The following is a 21,545-nucleotide window of genomic DNA, read 5'->3' as shown; positions in this document are numbered from 1 at the left end:
ATGTGTGCACTTGTTTACTGTTTGATCTGGCTCCATTACTAAAATATAAACTCTATGAAGGCAAGAACTTCCTCTTTTTAAATTTTTTTTATTGAAGTGAGATTCACATAACATGAAATTAACCATTTTAAAGTGCACAATTCAGTTCACTTAAACCCATTAAACAGTTGCTTTCCATTCCCTGTTCCTCTTACTCCCTGGTACCCACCAACTTTGGTTGTGTCTCTGTGGGTTTACCTATTCTAATTATTTCATATAAATGGGATCATATAACATGTGGCTTTTGTGCCTGGCTTTTTTTGCTTAGCATGATGTTTTCAAGGTTCATTTATGTTGCAGCATGTATTAATACTTCATTCCTTTTTATGGCTGAATAGTATTCACTGTGTGTACCGACAATGATTTGCTTATCTATTTATCCATTGATGGACATTTGGGCTGTTTCCACCTCTTGGTTATTATCAGTGGCTTTGCTATGAACGTGCATTTACGTGTATTTATTTAAGTACCTGTTTTCAATTATTTTGGGTCCATATTTTGTCTCTTAATCATTGTTACAGTCTACTCAACAAATATGTAAACAAGTGAATGATCTTCAGGTATAGTGAGATAAAATGATAAAAAATGTAAACAATGAGTTAATTGCTACAATAAAATATCCTCAAGGTATTAGGGGGGATAAATAGATATATCTAAGACATGGTGGAGATTAAGGAAGATTTCCTAGACAGTAGGCAGAGAATAGCTAACATACATTAAGCATTTACTACACATATTATCTCATTTAATCCTCACAACAAATATAAGATAAATACTACTTTTACCTCTATTTTAAAAATCAAGGCAAAGAGATTTAGTAACTTGCCTGCTCTTACTGCGATGGTGCTGGGATTCAAACCTGGTTCTGATCTGGCTTCAGAATACACAATCCAGGCACTTACCCCCTATATATGATTTCTCATTAGTAGCTGTTATTTCTCTGTTACCTGTGGTCCATTATTACTTGCAGAGAAACAGTGCTCAAACTGAAAAGCAAGTGCCATGGGGACTCAGAGGAAAGGAGGTTGATTGGTAGGGCCTGATTAATCAGAAGAGGTTTCCTGGAGTACTTTGGTTGGAAGGAGATACTACTGGTGGTCACTCAATAGGATGTGGATCTGAGTGGATCTGATCTCACTTAGAGACAATTCAGGACCTTGTGAAAAGAGAGCACTAAATTAATGCTGAAGAAACCACAGAGATGCTGGGAGGGGAAGCCATGCCCACTGGCGTCCTCATAGGACCTAATGGGGCAGCCAACTACAGGACCTGCAGTCACGGAGGCAGCATTCCCATGCCTTTGTTCCCTCAACTTGGAATGTCTTTTTCTCTTCCTCCCTTCTCCCCTTGATACTTATTCTGCTCCGTGACCACTTTTCAGAATTTCATTCTGAGAATTTCTGTGGTCTCAAAAGAGGGACTTTCCTATAACCTCAGGACCCTGTTGCATCTACAGAGGCTCAAAGAGACCAAATGGAACGAAAGAACTTAATAAAGTGTTTAATAATAAAGTATTTAATACAACCAAAGGCAAAGGGACAATTCCCAGCATGGGCTCTTTGGCTCCTCACCTGGTTGTTTGGTGGAGAAAATAGCCCCTAAAGTGTTCACAAGAGGGAGGCCCTTGGAACAAGATGGCCCTAGAGCAAGGGAGCAAAGGATCATTCCTCAGTGTGGACGGCCCTCAGGAGGTTGGAATTTCAAGAGAAACAATGTGGATAGTCAGGTCATGGTGGGAAACATCTACCACGATAGCAGAATTCTGGGATTATACCAGGAGAACCTGTCCCAAATGGAGCATCCAGGCAGCTGATGCATTTACCTCCCACATGGATGTGGTGGTGGGGCGGGGGTGGGGTGGGGTGGGGTGAGGTGGGCAGGCCTACGGCACTGCCTAGTCAGAGCAGCAGAAGGGCTGGAGAGTAAAGCAGCAGACACTGTATTTGCCATTTGAGAAGCATTTACTGAACATCTTCCATGCTCCAGTCCCTAACATATTCTAGTAAAGAAGAAAATGCATAAATAGATCATTTCTTCATATGACAACTGCTAAGATAAATATATTCACAAGGTACTTTGGGGAACCAGAGGAGGCTGTTAGTGGGAGAAAGGGATTAGCGAAGACTTTGTGGAGGAGGTTATGCAAAAGAAGTTATGATGAGCTAGGCAAAGAAAACAGTTTTACTGGATTATCAGTGTAAGACAAGAAGCTCCTCTCCCATGTGCACATTGAGGTCACAGTATTCAATGTACATATTTTCATAGCCAACACAGTCTAGCAGGTAGAACTCTTGGAGCAGAGACTTCCAATATTGGGAGCAGATATCAGGGTTCAAGAAGTGGGCTTTAGCACAGCTAAGGATACCATCAATAAAATGAAAAGACAACCTACAGAAAGGGAGAAAATATTTGCAAATGATGCAACCAACAAGGGATTAATTTCCAAAATATACAAACAGCTCATACACCTTAATATCAAACAACAACAACAACAAAACAAGCAATCCAACCAAAAAAATGGGCACAAGACCTAAAAAGACATTTCTCCAAAGAAGACAGACAGATGGCCAACAAGCACATGAAAAGATGCTCAACATCACTGAGAAATGCAAATCAAAATTACAATGAGATATTGCCTCACACCAGCCAGAATGGCCATCATTAAAAAGTTTACAAATGATAAATGCTGGAGAGGGTGTGAAGAAAAAGGAACCCTCCTACACCGTTGGTGGGAATGTAAATTGGTGTAGCCACTGTGGAAGACAGTGTGGAGATTCCTTAAAAAACTAGGAATAGGCTTAACATGTGATCTAGCAGTCCCACTCCTGGGCATATACCTGGAGAAAAATATAATTCAACGGGGTACATGCACCCCAATGTTCACAGCAGCACTATTTGTGATGGCCAGGACATGGAGTTGGCCCAAGTGTCCATCAGCAGATGACTGCATGAAGATGTGGTATATGTATGCTGTGGAATGCTACTCAGCCATAGAAAAGAATAAAATAATGCCATTGGCAGCAACATGGATGGACCTGGAGATCATCATTCTAGGTGAAATAAGAGAAACAAAAATGCCATATGATATCACTTATATGTGGAATCTAAAAAAAAGGACACAAATGAACTACTTATTATTTATAACTTAGATGATTGAATCCTTGAATATGTGTAAGCACATCTGACTGTCCTTTATGATTGGATTACAGTATTCTGTTGATTCTTATTTTGTAGTTGGCTTTATTCCTTTGATAACTACGTAAGTTTAAAAAGCTAAAGCTCTAAACTGTTCTTAGGAACAATGAACAGTACATATATGTAAATTTTTTTAAATGTGCAGTATATTGTATATAAGTATTTACATGCAATATATTGTAAATATGCAGTCAAATTGTATCAATTTTACCTAATAAAACTGAAAACTGGGAGAAAAAAATAGAAGTGGGCTTCAGGTCCACAGCCCAGGTGACACTCCTGGCCTCTCGGGAGCCGAGGTCTGGGACATAATCCTACCATTTGTTCTCTCCCCGTGCAAGGTGGAGGGTTACTGCACATGCAGAGACCTGGGTGGCTTTGTGGTCTCAGAGTCCTTTTGCTAGTCACTTTTCAGATCCTCCCAGAGGTGACCTCCTAGCTCTTGAATTTGGACCCAGAGCTACTGGTAGAACTGAAAAACAGACCACTGAGACAGAGGAAAGAGAAGGGTCCCCCACGGGAATCTCTGACTTATCCTTACTCTCCTTGCGGGCACTAAATGTGCTTGTTTTCTGACACTCTATCTTCATCTCTTTTCTCTATGCCTGACCTACCCAGTTAGACTCATCTACTCCCATCCCTTCAATTACTGTCTACTTTCTGATGATCCTGAATCTTTATTTCCAACCTCCACCTCTCTCCTGAGCTTCAGACCTATTTCCAACTCCCTTCTACATGCTCTGTAGGTTATTTAAACCCATCTGTCCGAAATCAGAATCTTAATGTTCTCCTTCCGAGTCTCCTCCCCTGTATCTACCTTGATTAAGGGCATGAAGACATGGCAAAGGGCCAGCCCTGCCTTGCTGAGACATTCAAACTGGTCTTGCAGGTAACTGAGAGCCAAAGAAGTTGGAGTGACCCAAATAGATGCCCAGGGTACCTGCAACCCAAGCAAAGAGAACAGAGAAAGCCTTAAGTACCTTTTTTCTTGGAATCATCTTTCACTCTTTCCTGTCTTACTCCCCTTGGTCTTAGTCACCAAGTTCTACTGGTTTTACCTCCTAAATCTCTCTTGGATCCACCCTACCCATCTTAGATCAGGTTCTCAGCATCTGTTCCATAAACCTACCCAACTTATTTCCCTGATGGGGGCCATTCTACCCCATCTCCTCTGCCAATTTTATCCCCAGATAGCAAATCTGATCACGTCTCTCCATTTTCTGATGTCTGTGTGCCCTCCATCATCTTCAGCAGTGGGCTTTAAACCCACTATAGTCCTCTGGCTTTCTCAGAGCTGTTGAGGAGAGTTGACAGTGAGGTAAGAGGGCAGAGCTAGGAGTTCCTTCCTTGCTCCCCCTCCCTGTGCTGCTGCCCACCCCCACCCCCATCCCTGTTTCAACCAAGGAGCTCTACTTTTATTGCTTTTTTTGTTACATGATCTTGCAAGATTTCTTTGGCAGAAAGGGTTCATAAACTGTTTCTAAAATGCTTAAAGCCAATAGCTTACAGAAGAGTCTGTATCTAAACATGGCCTAATTGGCTCTGTATTCTCTGTCCTCCTCCTTACCTCTCTAATTTTATTTTCTACCAACATCCCATGTATTCTTCCATCAAGCCACACTGAACTTGCCCTTCCCTGAACATGCCTTTCATGTTGAGGTTCTTCTGCCTGATGTCACTAGAATGTAAGCCCCTCTAAGGCTGGGACTTTGTCTTGTTTGCTGCTGTATCCCCACTATCTGGAACTACTCCTGGCACAAAGTAAAGTACTAGATACATATTTATTAAACGAACAAGTGCTCTTCCCCAGTTCTCTGCTATGCAAGAGTCTGTTTATCCTTCAAGGCCAACTCAAATGTCACTGCCTCCGGAATCTTCCGTGACTTCCTATCCCCACCCTACAACTACCATTGTCAATTTATTGCTCTCTTTTCTGTTTTCCATAGCACTCGCACTAAATTTCTGTAAGAGTCCTCAATATATTGTGCTGTGGCTTTTGTTTGGGGCTGTCTTTATCCACATACCCCCTCCAGTGTGAATTCCAGGACAGTGCAGACACAATGCCTGCTCAGGAAATAACTCTGAAAAATTACCTCTGCTTTCCTACTCCAGAACTCTGTCCCAAGTTGGTCCCAATCAGGAGTTAACTCATCAGGGCAGAAGGTTAAAACCAGCTTAACCATAGAGTTAACTTTGAGTTCCGTGTCTTTCTTGAGCCTTTCTTGGACTTACTGATTTGTAACCTTCCACCTGGATTCCTGGATATTTTTTGTTTACTCCCTAGCTCAGATCTTATTCTCACCTTGACTCTAATGGGCCGCCAAGGTTGATTCACTTAGTACTAACTCCTGATGTCTAACCCTTAATCTATGTGCTCTTCGAATTCTGGTTAAGATTGTACTGATCCTAACTAGCCATTTAGCCTTTATAAACAAGTTGCCCTGAGTCAGGCATTGACAACCCCAGGGATAAAGAGCAGGTAAGGGAGAGAATGAGTCGTGAGGGAACAGGGACATGGCAGATTTGGAGAGTCCAGAAACCAAGTTTAAAAAGCAGTCAAACGAGAGATGCAGGTTCAGAAGAAGACGGCTGCCTACCTGGGGCTTCTCCTCCTTTTGTCAGGTTCAAACCTGCTGTTTCTATAACCGAGTCCCACAACCATGAACTACCTGGGCCAAAGCAATCATCCATTAGAAGGAATGCCTTCTCCACTTCCCTAGGAAAGCACCTTTCACATAAAGAAGTAGGTTAGGTAGAGCAAGCTCATTTGCCAAAATTCAAGTCACTAAGTGATCAAAAAATAGTTTAAAAAACAGCTTTTATACTATATAGCTATTTTTGTTAGATGTTAACACCCTTAAAGATGTTGAAGTTTAAAATGTGAGTTGAAGAAATGAAAGTTAAGACTGATATGCCATTAAGGAATTGGAAAAAGGATAATACAAATGTAAGCATATGACAAAATAGAAAATGACATGCAAAACTACCTGAAAAAACTAAGCAGTGGGAAAAATTCTGCCAAATGTAAGTGCAGAAATTGTGGTTTCTAACAAAGAGTGACTAGGATGTTGATTTGGTAGCACTTTGCAGAAAGATTTACCAAAAATGAGCAAGACCATTCAAAGCTACAAAAGAGAAATGAGGGTGGCCAGAGGGCTTACTATGATAGATCTTACTAACGAGTCTCAGATGTGCTATGCATTAACCAGAAAAATAAATTTGTAAAGGACCAAAAAGAAAACAAACAAATAAAAAATAGTGAACATGCTAAAAATCAGGTAAAATAAGAAATTTACTTGAAAGCAACAGAAGCAACCACATCACAAATGTATTTTGCTAGAAATAACATACTAAAGTGATATGCAAATTGAGAAATTGGCCAAAAAAAAATTCCTGAAAATGCTAACATTCTTGCATGAAACTGAAGTTTTGGTTACTGATACTAAAAAAGAAAAAAAAAGTTACAAATATTAAATGTTTCTATAAAGACTTTTAAAAAACAACTTTATTGAAATGACTGACAATCAACTGCCTATATTTAAATTGTAAAATTTGATAAATTTGGACATATGTGCATTTTTAATAAAGATTTTAAATTACTCTATGACTTTAGACAAATTAAATATTACTTAAAATATTACCATGAAAAATCTATCTATTAAAACTTCCTAGAAAGCTCCAAAAGCTTTTAAAACTAGCCCATACCCTAGTGATTGCTGGGAACTTTATGAAGAGGTAAAAGAAACATCTTTTTTGAGAAATGGTGTTAGGACTCCTCCCTACTTTGCCCTTTTGAGCTATTTGGGGTTGGAACAAGTTGAGGGCATGTCTCTGACAAGCTTAGTTCCTCCACTCCCTCCTACTGATAGAGGATGCCAGGGGTGGGGATGATAAGCCAACCTTGTAGCCTGGAAGAAGGGGCTGGTGATGTCTTCTCTGAACAGATCCAAAATCTCATCCTCACCACTACCTTTGGGGCCTAGGGAAGGAAAAGCAGAAGGAAAATGGAAAGCAGTCAAAGGAGGCCAGTGTCACAAAACTACCAATCCTCTGAAGGGAGCTGTGTGATGCTTCCCCACAAAGAAAGTTAAGGTGTGAAATCACTACTCTGCACAGACTCTCAGCTCACTCAATTACTAAATATTTATTATAGAGTGCATACTATGTGCAGTTATTTTTCTGTGGGCTAAGGAGACAGCAATATATGACAGATGAAAATCATGCTCTCATGACCCATAAGATTCTAGAGAGAGAAAAATAAACAGACATATACAGCGGTATGCTAGTAAATAGTTACCAACCAGTTCTCAGAAAAACAAAATCAAACCCTAATCTGTAACCTTGGACAATTTCAATGATGTAAATATTTCCATCATGCCTGTTTTCAGATTCTCAACCTGACATCACCATATGCGGAGCTGAGAAGGGAAGGGCTCGCCCATACCAGCTGGTCTAGAGCACCACTAGATATTTAGCTTCAAGTCAGGTACTGATAAATGCTATAAAGAAAAATAAAGGTAGGCAGTTTTAGCGGGAGTAGTCAGGAAAGGCCTTTCTGAGATTGTAAAAGGAAAAGACAGACGACCGTTTATCGAACACCTATTTTTAGTGTCAAAAACAATGGTAGGGGGCACTTTTGCATAAATAAACTAAATACCACTCTTTTTGACAGATGAGGGAACTAGAAGTTACGTAAATTTCCCGTAGTCCTCAAGTTAGTAAGACACTGAAGAGGGTTTCTTACACAAGCTTGTTTAGTCCCAAAGCTTCTAGTCTATCCAATATTCTCCCTCAAACTATCAGTATGTAAGAAGATGAGGCAGTGGTACTAGGGTACAAGAAAGGCAGCTGCCCTAGGCTGCCAAAAAGAAACAGTTCTTACTTATAATGGACACCAAAGTTGCCAACTACATTAATAATTTCTCTGCCTGCCACCATATAAAGAGTACCAAGGCCTCTCCAAGTCGTTTCCTCACCCGTAAAATGGGGTTAAAAGTAGTGCCTCTTCTTCGCTCGGAGGTAGTTCTATAAAACCAAATAGTGGATGCACATAATAGTCGCCGTCCTGAAAAAACATTCCCAAATCCTCAAACTTCACTGCACCAAGAAACTCAGCCCATGGATCATGATCAGACCAAGGACTCAGGAGGAGCCAAAGCCACACTAGGATGCTAATAAGTACGGCCCAACCTGTGCTCAGGGAAAGGGTTTAGAGACGACTCTTGGGAGACGTTTAAAGTGGAAGATGAAGAAAGGGGTCCTGGGGTGAAAAGAAGCAACGGAGGAGGATTTACACGCTCATTCTCATTTTTATCTCATTGAGACCCCTGGGAGGGTGGAGCAAGAGCGCAGGCACCTTTGGTAGGAAGTGAGGCCGGAAACGCTAGTTCGCTCAGGTGTGTTACCTGTACGTGGAGAGTGGGGTATAGAAACACTGGGGGCGCGGCGCCGAAAAGACTTTTCAGACATTGACAGGGCGCACCTCCAACCCCTTGCCCAGCCCACCCAGAAGAGCCAGGAGGAGTCGGGGCAGGACTTAGAGCGAGCGACGAACAGAAGCCTACCGCCAAGACAGCTCCGAGACCCAAGGCGGGAACGAGGCTGCGCGCTCAGCCCACTTCCGAGCGGGAGTCTCACGTGTTCAGGCCGCACCACTAGACTAAGAGGCACAGGGGTGCCCACAAACTTTTGTTTTCCTTATAGAGCCATTATTTGCTACAAGAACCCTTTCTCTTTTGTTTTCACGTTGCTTTATTAATAGCCATTACCTTGAATTAAATATGCCTTTTCAGCCAAGCAGGCTACCGGCGTCCCTACTCTCATCTTCCCCGTAAGCCCCTCCTGTCGTTCTAGCTTCCTGCCCTGTCTCAGCCAACCCTCGCTAAGCTTCTTTGTAGACGTCATGAGTTTCTAGGCAGATCAGGCAAATCCTCTGGCCAGGAGCGTCTTCGCGCGCCCCCGCCCGGCGGTGCCTATCAAACGGTCTGAGCGCGTGGCGGGCGCCTGAGAACCCGGCGGACGAGGCCTCCGAGCGACTGGAGGAGCGGCTGGAGGAGCGGCTGGAGCAGCGAGGAGCCACCCTCAGTGAGAATCTAGGGCTTGTTTTCTTTGCTTAGGTTCATGCCGGGGTCTTCTCCCGGTTTTCCTATTAAATCTGTGGCGATCTCCCAGCGGGCCCCGCCTCCTCACACTTTAGTGGGCTGGAAGCCGTGAGGAGCATTCACTGAAGTATTTTCCCCGTGTAATCAAAAATTAAAAAAAAAAATCTGCCATTAAAAGCCTTCATGGCCTGTTAGGCTGAGAGCCACGTAGTGTACACGCTTCACAGGAAACTCCTTCCGAGCAGCAAGTGGCCTCAGTTTGAGTATTTGCAGAGGTCACAGACCCTCACTCAATATTGGTAAATATTTTATCTAGTTCATTCATTCATTTATAGTCTGCTGAAACGCCTGCCTTGGTTCTGGGTGCTTGGGATCCATCCGTGAAAAGACCCTGCCCTCATGGGCTTCCCATCGGGGCCAGAAGTGGACAATTCTCCCAGGCCGAAGGGGTAAAGGGCAGGGAGGTAGGAGGTGGCACCGCTGGGGGAGGAGAAGGCAGTCCAGTCGATGGACGGTGTGCTGAGGTGCGGCTGGGCACCCAGGCTTTAAAAGAGGGCGGTCATTGTAGGCCTCGTTGCAAAGGTACATTAAACTGGGTGAAGGAGTGTTCAGGGAGGAGGAAGCGAATTCCAGCAGAGGGGAGAGACAGTGCAAAGGGCGGGATGCGACTCAGGTCTGTACAAGAAACTGCACGAAACTCTGGGATGTAAATGGATGGTGAGAATTCCAACCTTGGACAGGAGTCCAGTTCAGGCTACACCACCAAAGCCATCCAGCCGCACGTAGGCGTTTGCCGCCCTCGGCTCACTGCCCACTGCTCTCCCTGTAACCCTTTAGTGGCTGGAGTATGGGCCTCGAATTTCAGACCGTCTAAACCCTTAATGTAGGGTATAATCTACAGAGTAAGCAAAAGGAATTTCAAGATTTAAAAAGACCGTTTCCTGTTCGGGATACTGCTTTCTTTCTCCTTAAGAGAATGAATATAAAATTTCATGTTTCAGTACCTGATCATATCATGCCAAGGGAAAACAAGGATGAACTAGTCTAATTTTCTCAAGTAAGCCTGGCTTGACCTCTTCTCCGTATCACCTCATGCCTTAATAAACTTCTCAGCACAGTGTATCATTATTTGTATTTATATTTGTCTTTCTGACTAACTCCCAGGAATTCCTACGTCACGGGATAAACCTTGGTAACTTCAACACCTTACGACAAGCCTGGCTCAACAACTGTTAGCTGAAAGAATGTAAGAATCTAAGCAGTCCCGCTTGGGGCTTTTCTACTTTTTTCAACCAAGCTATTATTACTCAGAACTCTTGTTTTGAATTTTCCTTCAGAGTCTGAGGTTACTTTATTTAGAATCTCTTCAGTGATAGGAGATCTTCCTTTGAAAGAGATTAAGTCACTCAGAGCTAGGTTTGGGGACTAAGGTGACTGAGTAATATCATTTTAATGATATTAAGTAATAAGTAATATCAATAATAGAATAGCTTAATAAAGAGGCTGGTTTTTTTTTTAATGCAGCTTAAAAGCCAGTTCTAAAATCACTTCCCAAAAATGTTTTGAATAATGGTGTCATCACTGAAATAAGATTATAGCCTCCCAAAGTGGTTGTTTTGAATGGTAACATTTACTTGCAGGTGTAAATTTTGATATGCCTATTGTTTTATGCATGTATAAGAAAGACCAAAAACACCCTCTTTCAGACCAACATACAAGTAAAGGTAGACCTGTACAAAACCTAGTGTATGAAAATTCAAATGTAGAATTAGAGGGTCATTCATTTATGGAATACCCATAATATGCTAGGCACTGTGCTAGGTGCTGCAGATCCAAGGTGATAAAATTATTCTCTTGTTCTTAAGGAATTCCTAGTATAGGAATGATTACATCATGAGAACAATTCACTGAGGTGAATTACATTTTAACATACATAGATTCAGAAAGCATGTTTGGCATAAAGTGAGGTACACATAATGTGTAATTAAGTGAGGAATTATGAAATGGGATAGGATTAGTCAAGAAACCTTTCTTAGAAGAAATTTGCTTGAATGAGGTTTTGAAAGAAAAACTTGGTATCGATTGGCAGAGAAAAGAAGTGGACACTTAAGCCAAATTGGTAATCCAATTGTTGCTCGGTGAACCTGGAGGCAGATCGGAAAGAGATGGGTTATCTTGAGGGCTATTCCACAGAGGTCATGAAAAGAGAGGCCTGATGAAGCATTTCTCCCTTAAGAGAACATGTTTTCTAGATTCAGGGTCATTTTCCACCAGACAGTGCCAGATAACCACAGCCAAATTTCATTTCTTTGAACTTCATTTTTCACATTTCCATGCTAACAGCCTTTTTCTATTTACTCCCTTAGAGGCAAACATGTAAACAGTTAAGTGCAATACAAGCTTATACAGGGACCTCACTTAATCTAATATCCCCTTCATTCTTTCTCATATTTTCCTATGTCTTTGCTAAGCATATAAACCAAACTGAAATAGATGCAAGAATTTCTTTTAGTATGATAACACCACTGATACTCTTGCTGCAATTTCTCCAGACCACATAAGGTTTCAGGAAAGAAGCTAACTTTTAACAGTACCAAAGAATTCCCTGTACCCCTTTTCTCTATTTTTGTCACTTTCTCCAGTACTGCTTTCTTCTTTCTTCCTCTCCAGCTTTTTGCCCTTCTTATAAGGATGGAAATGTTGCTGTTTGGTGTCCAGGCCCTGCTGGCCTTGATCCCTTGCCCAGGTGAGGCTATTGGGAAAGTTTCTTTAGCTAGTATGTGCCAGAGAACAGGTCAATGAAGAAGAGGATAGGAAATCCTGAGTGGGGCGACACTTTAGTATTTACTCATCCGGACCCTTGGGAGAGATTCCTATTTCTTGGAGCACTAGGACACAGAGTCCTTAGGTGTTTCTGGCTTGTAATTGGGATAACTCAAATTAAGGGATGGGGTAATAGACCATAAGAAAGTGCCGTCTCTAAGAAATATACCTTCTCCTTGGCTCCCTGTTGCCCCAGGACTGTCCTATTCTGCTCTCAAGAATATTTTAACTTCTTTGTTGCCATCGTTTGTGTCATGATGAGCTACAGTAGGATCTTGATAGGACAGAGCCCATAGCTCATTGTGAAGAGTGAGTTCTCCAGATGGCAAGAAAGAAACTGGAGCCTCAGTAGGTCACATTGCTGCGAGAGTTGTGAATTCCCAGAGGGGACTGGTATTTGGGAGATGAAGTGGATGGTGGACATGGAATAGCTAAAGGGGACTTGTAAGGAAAGCTTTCAGGAGACTGTGCCCCTCACCTATATCAGACATCTAAAACTTACCCGATGTCTCTCTCACTGTACCTGAGAAGATTTCCCTAACAGACTAAACTCCTAAGCATCAAAAAATCTGTTGCCCTAGCACCAAAGCAAAATGGAATTGTCTCACTTTGAGAAGAAGAGGTGAAAAGTCCTATGGAAATGAGTGACCCTGGAAGTCCACCTTTAGACCAGTGGTTCTCATAATTTGGTGGGCACAGAAGTCACCAGGAGTGCTTGTTTTGTTCGCTTCAGTATTTCCAGGTCCCACCTTCACAAATTCTTAATCATTCAGTCTGAGGTGGAGCCAGAATCCGCAGTTGCAAGCATCCCAGCATAATTCTGGTGAAGGCAATTCTTAGACCCCAATTTGAGAAACACTGCTTTGAGGTATAAGTAACAAAGCTCTTTTTCTCAGGGGTCTACTTACCCCATGAGGGCCCTCAGCAGCCAGTCCCGGGAGCTTCCAGATTTCTGGAAGTTTAGGAAGAGAATGGTTTCCTGGGCACGATTTTTAGCAATGCCACAGGTTCCGTGGTGACACTAATGGAGAAACTGAGATCCAGGAATGATGATGAGAGGAGGGAACGGTGGTAGAATCAGGTTTCTAACTTGTTCATTACAGGTCTTTTTCTTATCTAGGCCCCTGTACCTTTTCATGCAGGGTAGGTATCCTATTCTCTAACCTGTAACTAGACAGAATAGGTTGTGTATTTTCTCTAGGTCTTGTGGTTCTCACCAGAGCCTTTGGCATATGTGGTTGATCATTTTCAGGAGCTGCAGAAGAGCTCTTTGAGGTTTCTGTTTGGCCAGATCAGGCTGTGGTAAAGTATGGACAGTCCCTAGTGGTCAACTGCAGCACCACCTGTCCAGACCCAGGGCCCAGTGGAATTGAGACCTTATTAAAGAAAACCCAGGTGGGCAAAGGGCCTCAATGGAAAGAGTTTCTCCTGGAGGATGTCACCCAGAATTCCGTCCTGCAGTGCTTCTTCTCTTGCGCTGGGGTCCAAAAGGACATAAGCCTCGGCGTCACCGTGTATCGTGAGTGGGCCCGGGGGCTGGGGAGGGTGGGGAGAGTGGGAGAATGTGACTGTGCCTTATTTAGGAAATAATTAGAAAGAGATTTCTTTTAGGGGAGAGAATTAGGGCCCTTAATAAGGATTTCTGTCATACTGTAGGAATTCTAGAGCCAATCATTTCTGTTTCCTTTTGGTGTAGGTTTTTAAATTAGGAACAGACTGTAGAGAGCACCCAGACATGTGTGCTTGAGAATATGTTAAAATACAGGAGGTATATGCTAATAATGCTAATTTATAAATTATCAAAAAGTATAAAATTAGTGCTGAATTATTTGTCACAAATTCTTAGAATTCTTGTTTGTCACAAATTCTTAGAATAAATAGGGACTAGAGATAGGAGGGTCTTTGTGGACTGGGATAGTTGGAGGAGTCTCCATGGAAAAGGAGGCTCTTGAGCTTCACTCTTACAAATGGTTAGGATTTAAAGTGATGGGGACGGGTGAGAAGCGTCTTTCAGATGGGCAAATAGCATTGGTAAAGATACAGCCGTAAGAGTCAGTGTGGTCTCTGTGGGGTAGGAGCTTGGCTAGCTAGGGTGTAGTTTTCATGTGATGCTAAGGAGCTCCTCAGAAGCTCTCATGCCTCTGAACCTCCTCTGGTCAGAGAGAGGAGCTCTCCAGAATGGCAGCAGCAATCAAAGCAAGGGACCTCCCCTCAACAGTCACATTTCTTGGCTAAGCCTTTAGCCACCTTCCATGGGTGGAAGAAGAGCTGGAAGGCGAACTCATCCCATCTAGGGCAGGGGCAGCAGAAAACTGACACCGTTCACCAGATGGTTGAAGGGTAGTGGTCACCTTTCATCACAGGTTTCCTGCCCTAATCCATTTATTTCTGGAGAGGTGAGTAGTCTTCTCTCATCAAACCCACCTTTTTGTCTTAAAGAGCCACCAGAGCAGGTGATCATGGAACTGCAGCCTGCATGGGTGGCTGTGGGTGAAGCCTTTACAGTGACGTGCCATGTGCCCAGTGTCACACCTCTGGAGAACTTCACCCTTATCCTTCTCAAGGATAACCAAGAACTGCATAGAAAGGACTTTAGGAACTTGGCTGTGGCCTCCCAAAGAGCTGAGGTCACCATCAGTGCCAAAGCCCAAAGGGAGGATGACAGGTGCAATTTCTCCTGCCACGCAGAGTTGGACTTGAGTTCACATGGTGGAGGGCTCTTTCACAACAGCTCGGCCATCAGGGTACTTCGGATCTTTGGTGAGTCAGAGCCCAGGTGTGGAAGGAATCCTGAGGCTCATTTTCCTCATCTTACCTGGGCCTTTGGGACTTACTGCCTTTGGGACTCTGTTTCCATAGAGTTTAGGATGAGGTGTAAGGGTAATTGAGTACCACCTCTACTTAGAGTTTTAAGCTCATTGTGGGGGACAGAGAACTTTTAGCCCCCCTCCCTACATTGTGGGGTCCTATATGACGCATGATTTATCTTGGCTTTTTTCCTTTCTTTCCTTTTCCTCATTTTTTGACAGAATTGTCTCAGAGTCCCCAAATCTGGGTCTCCTCACTTCTGGAGATTGGGATGGCAGAGACTGTGAGCTGTGAGGTGGCTAGGGTGTTCCCAGCCAAAGAAGTAATGATCCACATGTTCCTGGGAGACCAGGAGCTGAGCCCCTGCCTCTCCTGGGAGGGAGACACAGTTTGGGCCAATGCCACCGTTCGGGCCATGGAGACTGGTGATCAAGAGCTGTCTTGCCTTGTATCGCTGGGTCCAGTGGAACAGAAAACAAAAGAGCCAGTGCATGTCTATAGTAAGTGACCTGCCTCCTCCCTCATGAGGATTCTCTGCCATTAAAACTTCTGTAGTAAAGGTTTGGTAATTCAACTGCAAATATCCCTACTGATCTTCACTAGGTACTCTCCCAAGTGAACATTAGTCTTCATCTTTCTCTGTTAAGTGCAGGCCTGAGGCAGTAGTTCTATCCAGGCTTCACCCTGTTTCCTTGGGCCATCCCACCTACAGAGTGGTTGCGGATGCTTGAACTTATTCCTAGGAACAATGATTTGAGGTGAGGAGGAAACCTGTGAGATGAAAAGACATCTTGCTATCCTTGCCACAGAGGCATAGCCGAATGTTCACAAATGTGGCATTTATTATAGGAGAAGCTCTCAAATTCCCAAACCATCTCGTCGCTCCTGCCAGTGAGCACAGAAGCAGCAGTGGCATCCAAAGCCTTTCCCCTGTCGTCTGTCTACCCAAGAGGTACCACCAGCAGCAAGAGTACAAGATGGCTGCCAGTTTCGAGAAGTATGTTCGATTCTTTTTCCTTCCTTTATAGGCTTCCCTCCACCGATCCTGGAGATCCAAGAATTATACCCATTGGCAGGGATGGACATTAATGTGACCTGCTCAGGGCATGTGTTAACATCACCCAGCCCTACTCTTCGGCTTCAGGGAGCCCCAGATCTCCCTGCCCCTGGGGAGCCTGCCTGGCTTTTACTTACCACCAGTGAGGAAGATGATGGCCGAAATCTCTCCTGTGAAGCCTCTTTGGAGGTTCAGGGTCAGCAGCTGAGCAAAACCACTGTGATCCAGCTCCATGTCTTATGTGAGTAGAGACCTGATCTTTCTTGTCAGAACAAAGATTATTAGTCTTTCATTTCCAGAGATTTTGGCCAGCAGCTTCATTATTAGAGTTGCCACCTTTTTCTCATTCAAAAAAAAATCAAAAGAGACAATAAAATTAAAGCTCTCCAAGCTTACTTTATCCCTAGGAAGGTGAGTGGGGAGAAACCTGGGGGGAAACTGGGAACAGAAGAGACACAGTGGTTAACGTGATCAGGCAGTATCAGTTGAGGGCCAGTGGCTGAGAACATAGAAACTGACAGTTGGAGCTTATGCTGAGGAGGAAAATTTCCACATAAAACTTAGTATTTGAAGAGTAGAAAAATCCTCATCTCTGGGTTCACCCCTACACATGTCACTCACTGAGAAGCAAAGATGGGAAGCAGGGGACCCAGGGCCACCATTGACCAAGCAGTTCGGATCATTTAGTCTTAAACCATTAAAATGCCCTGTGCTGCCTCTCAGACTTGTCCACAGGAGGAAAAAGAATAGCTCAAAGCAGGGAACTGATGGTCCTCACCTTGGGAAAGAAAGCTGTTGGGTGGAAGGGACACAGCATTTGGATTAAGGGAGGGGGAGGGAGCTGAACAGGATGGTGATGGTGACAAGGGAATGTGGCACACTGAGCTGGCTCTTCTGAGGACTCTTTTTTTTTCCAGACAAGCCACGATTAGAGGAATCTGGTTGCCCTGGCAACCAGACCTGGTTGGAAGGGATGGAGCAGAAGCTTGCCTGTGTCCCAAAGGGAAACCCGACACCAGCCTTGGTGTGTACCTGGAATGGCATGATCTTTGACCTTGACGTGCCACAGAAGGCAACCCTGAACCACGCTGGAATCTACTGCTGCACAGCCACTAACCACCTGGGCTCTGCCAGCAAAGACATTGCTGTCATTGTGCAAGGTGACTGCAGCTTCCCTGCTGCCAGGCCCAGGATGGAAATCCCCCGGAGGGTTTGAGATTCTTAAACGAACATGGAAAGAGGAAAGATTGCAGTGGGCTGGGGAGGGTGAGACTGACAGCTGGGCTTGGGGGCCTGGGGTGGGGTGATTCTCTTGCCCTATAACCTTCTCAATTCTCTGTCTTCTGTGCTTGGGCAGGACTGGGTGAAGGAGTCAGTTCCACCATCTTCATCATTATTATCGTCGCCCTTGGAGTGGGTGTAATCACCATAGCACTGTACTTGAACTATCGGCCCTGCAAAAAAGAGAGGAGGAAATTGCCCTACAGGCAGAAGGAGAAGAAGAAAGAAGAGGAAAGCCAGTCTGCCGCTCAGCAAGCAGAAAAGTACAATGCACATAATTGTTAATTAGAAGCAGCTGTTTGGTTGAAAGCACCTTCTACTACTGGGGTTTCTGAAGAGAGGGAAGAGAGGATAGAGGAGAAAGGAAGAGACATTACCCTTTGTGTTCTGTGGTCCCATAAAACAGTGTTTCAGGCCCTCATGTCCCATGTGTCCAATCCACTCACAAGCTCAACTCCTCTGAGTAGGAATTTCAGTCTCATTGTTCAGCTAGTTGAGAGGACCTCTTGCTCTTGGCTGCATGCTTAACCTGTCCACTCTTAAGATTCAGAGAAGAAGCTCCTGCCATGCCTGTCATTCCTGTTCCCACTGCCCTCTGCTCTCAAACATCAGAGAGAAGAGATAGTCAGAAATATCTCTGAAATACAGCTCATTTCTCATGGTTTCCTCATGACTAAGTGGGAACCAGTTTCTTATTCTGGGGACAGGACTTAGAAGGGAGTCCATACCAAACAAAGGGCTAGGAATCAGAACCCTATTCGCGCCTGCACATCCCCCTGCTCCCCTGAGCCAGGCAGGGTTCTGGAATGCCGGCTCCCAGAGCTGAGCTCGATGACATCATTAAGGCCCAGTAGCTGGGCAGGCTCCAACTCACTAATCATCTATTGTGTACCTTAGAGGAACATAAAAGTCATAAGAAATTCTACATTGGGTCATACAGGTAGCTTACCTAGCCCAGTGTTCTGTCCCTGAAGTGGAAGGTAGCATTCTTCCGTGAAACTGAGCTCCAGACATCTCTGAATTCCTTTTTGTAATCATCTATCAGTTCACATTAAGCATATTAATTTTATTTTACCCATACAGGTTCTTAGGGTAGAGTTCTAATGATTATTCCCCCTGTCCATGAAGAAGTATATATATTTTCATATGTCTGCAAACTACTTACTTTAAGCTTCAGGAGGAATCCCTCCGTGACAGTGTTCACTATATAATTTTATGACTGAGATGCCTTCTCTGCTCTCTGGAAAGATTATACTCACCCCCTAGAGATGACAGGAGGAATTGTAAAACCAGATCTTTCCTCCCAAATCAGTTATTTATGGGTCACTGAAATGTTGGATATGATAAAAATAAAAGTGATTTTATGATATTTGAAAGTATTTCTTTTCTGTGTCACTGCTGAAAGCTTTTATTAAGTCATATAGTTTTACTTTGAGTACAATTTCTAAGAAAAGAATGTCAAGTTGGTAACATAACTAACCAGCCCAGGGAAAGTGGTGCATTAGTTCACAGAACAGTCTTTTTGACTTGCCCTCCAAACTAAAGACTTTCAGATCGAGGTCCACAGCCTTCCAAATTGAAGACACCAGCTAGAAAGAGCACAGCATCAGACATCAAAGAGAAAAAACGTTTTACTCATCCCAGACTTTCCCTGAGTCTGGGTTATGGATTAGGTATAAAATAAGCCTTTGGTTTCAACACGTACAAAGCAGAGGAGATACAGCAGTGAACAAAACACTGTCCCTGCCGCTACAAGCTAGAGCGAGTCAATTGGAAAGCACAATTTTACCATAAACTATGACTAAGAAAGCACAGTTCCTTAGAACACCTAACTCAGGACCAAGGAAGGCTCCCGGTGTGAGGGGAGCGGGGGAGGGTTGGAAATACCTTATTTGATTTTGCAAAACAGCAGCCCTCCAAAATGACCTTCTCAGCTTTAATTTTTCTACTAAATGTAGTAGCCACTACTCTCTCATCATGTGAGTAATATAAATTACCCACTTTTCTCAATTGGACACTTGGAGAAATAGGAAGCCGTTTTAAGAGAGAAGAGTACAGAGTTGCCTCATCCAGGAATCTTTAGCCATTTCAGTGTCTTGGGTTCAGCTGCATCAGGTTAGTAGCTGTCTCATATGTCATGGCCCCTGTGCTCGCCAGCACAGTGACTCCTAAACAGGAGGGAAGAAGGGAGTCATTTGGGCTGCTCAGACTCGGGTCCACCTCAGCCTGGAGGCTTAGCCTCCTCCTGCCGTTGCTTCTCACTGCCACATGGTGTCACTGTTGACAGGGATTCCTACACAGTCCATCAAGCCCTGTGGTACTGCAGATCCAGGTTCCCAGGCTGGCGGCCATGGATCTTCCGGGAGGATGATCTGCTTGGTCCAGCTTGGTCAGGGCTTGGTCCAGCTCTGGTGATGCCTTGCATGGGTTTCCAGGGTGACAGAGCTGGGTACTTTGGATTAGCTGTTCCCCAAGGGTCCTCAGATTTGGGTAGGCCCTTCCCCTTGTAGATTTGGAACCTGTCTCTCTTCCCAGGGATTCAGGAGGCCCCTCCCAGTCAATTCTTACAGCACAAAGGGTCTCATTACATCTCTTTTCCAGAGTATAGAGCTGGTCTCTGCCCTTCCTTCTAAGGAGGGAATTAGAAGGATTCTGCCATCCTCTCCAGGAGGCCCCACCCCCTAAAAGGCTTTGATCACACTCCTCTTCTGAACAACGGAGCAACTGGCTCACACTTAACTATGACGACGCTGATTATCTCCAGGAGGTGAAAACTACGTTTAATACTCCAAAAGTTTATCCTCTTAGGAAAGTCAAGGGGATTTTCTTTTAGGTCTGAGAAAATACAAATCTTCAGTGGGGCTTCTTACTATAGGGATAATAGTAGTGATAACTTATTATAGGATTCCATTTGGAAAGAAATGACATAGTACTTGTCAAGACACTAGCATACTTCAATTAAAAAATTTTAAAAAACACCAGCATGGTGTCATATACATGTGCTCACAAGTATTAGTTTTTATCACATGCGGGCGGTAATCATTCCCACAATTATAATAAACTGAAAGCAAGAGTCAAAAAATCTGTGGCAGCCATTGAGGGCCATCAGAAGTCATACACACCAGCTGTTGGGAAAACTGGACAGTTGCATGTAAATCAATGAGGTTAGAACACTCCCTCACACCATACACAAAAATAAACTCAAAATGGCTTAAAGACTTAAAGACAAGACACTATAAACCTTAGACGAAAACATAGGCAAAACATTACCTGACAGAAATCTCGGCAATGTTCTCCTAGGGCAGTCTACACAGGCAACAGAAATAAAAGCAAAAATAAACAAATGAGACCTAATTAAACATAAGCTTTTGTACAGCAAAGGAAACCATAAGCAAAACAAAAAGATGACCTATGGAATGGGAGAAAATATTTGCAAAAGATGAGACTGACAAGGGCTTAATTTCCAGAGTATATGAACAACTCATACAACTTAATAAGAAAAAAATAAACAACCCAATCCAAAAATGGGCAGAAGACCTAAACAAGCAATTCTCTAGTGAAGACATACAAATGGCCAATAGGCACATGAAAAAATGCCCAGTATCACTAATTATCAGAGAAATGCAAATCAAAACTACCACGAGGTATCACCTCACACCAGTCAGAATGGCCATCATTCAGAAGTCCACAGAAAATAAACACTCAAGAGGGTATAGAGAAAAGAGAACCCTCCTACACTGTTGGTGGGAATGTAGTTTGGTGCAGCCATTATGGAAAACAGTATGGAGATTCCTCAAAAGACTAAAAATAGGCTTATTATATGATCCAGCAAGCCCACTCCTGGGCATGTATCCAGAGAGAATCAATTCAAAAAGATACTTGCATCCCAATGTTCATAGCAGCACTATTTACAACACCCAAGACATGGAAACAACTTAAATGTCCATTGACAGATGACTGGATAAAGAAGTTGTGGTATATTTATAAAATGGAATATTACTCAGCCAAAAAAAAAATAAAATAATGCCATTTGCAGTAACATGGATGGACTTGGAGATTGTCATTCTAAGTGAAGTAAGCCAGAAAGAGAAAGAAAAATACCATATGATATCACTTATATGTGGAATTAAAAAAAAAAAGACAAACTTATTTACAAAACATAAGCAGACTTACAGACATAGAAAATAAACTTATGGTTACCAGGGGGAAGGGGGTGGGAAGGGATAAATTGGGAGTTTGAG

The 21,545-nt window shown here is 43.3% G+C and overlaps 1 protein-coding gene across 1 annotated transcript; it reads left to right on the top strand.

The window, feature by feature from the left end:
- The first annotated feature begins 9,210 nt into the window (after positions 1 to 9,210).
- On the top strand, positions 9,211 to 18,649 carry LOC105090401 (intercellular adhesion molecule 5). The gene is made up of 9 exons (XM_064495676.1): positions 9,211 to 9,318; positions 10,500 to 10,581; positions 12,006 to 12,081; positions 13,411 to 13,677; positions 14,598 to 14,918; positions 15,188 to 15,466; positions 15,995 to 16,264; positions 16,941 to 17,183; positions 17,381 to 18,649. The coding sequence occupies exons 3-9, from the start codon at positions 12,027 to 12,029 to the stop codon at positions 17,587 to 17,589; spliced, it is 1,644 nt and encodes a 547-aa protein (XP_064351746.1). The 5' UTR covers positions 9,211 to 9,318; positions 10,500 to 10,581; positions 12,006 to 12,026; the 3' UTR covers positions 17,590 to 18,649.
- The last annotated feature ends 2,896 nt before the right edge of the window (positions 18,650 to 21,545 follow it).

This window comes from Camelus dromedarius, chromosome 16 (genome assembly GCF_036321535.1).
Source record: "Camelus dromedarius isolate mCamDro1 chromosome 16, mCamDro1.pat, whole genome shotgun sequence".
Lineage (NCBI taxonomy): Eukaryota > Metazoa > Chordata > Mammalia > Artiodactyla > Camelidae > Camelus > Camelus dromedarius.
Note: the sequence above shows the minus strand (reverse complement) of the source record. Positions and strands in the feature narration are given on the sequence as shown.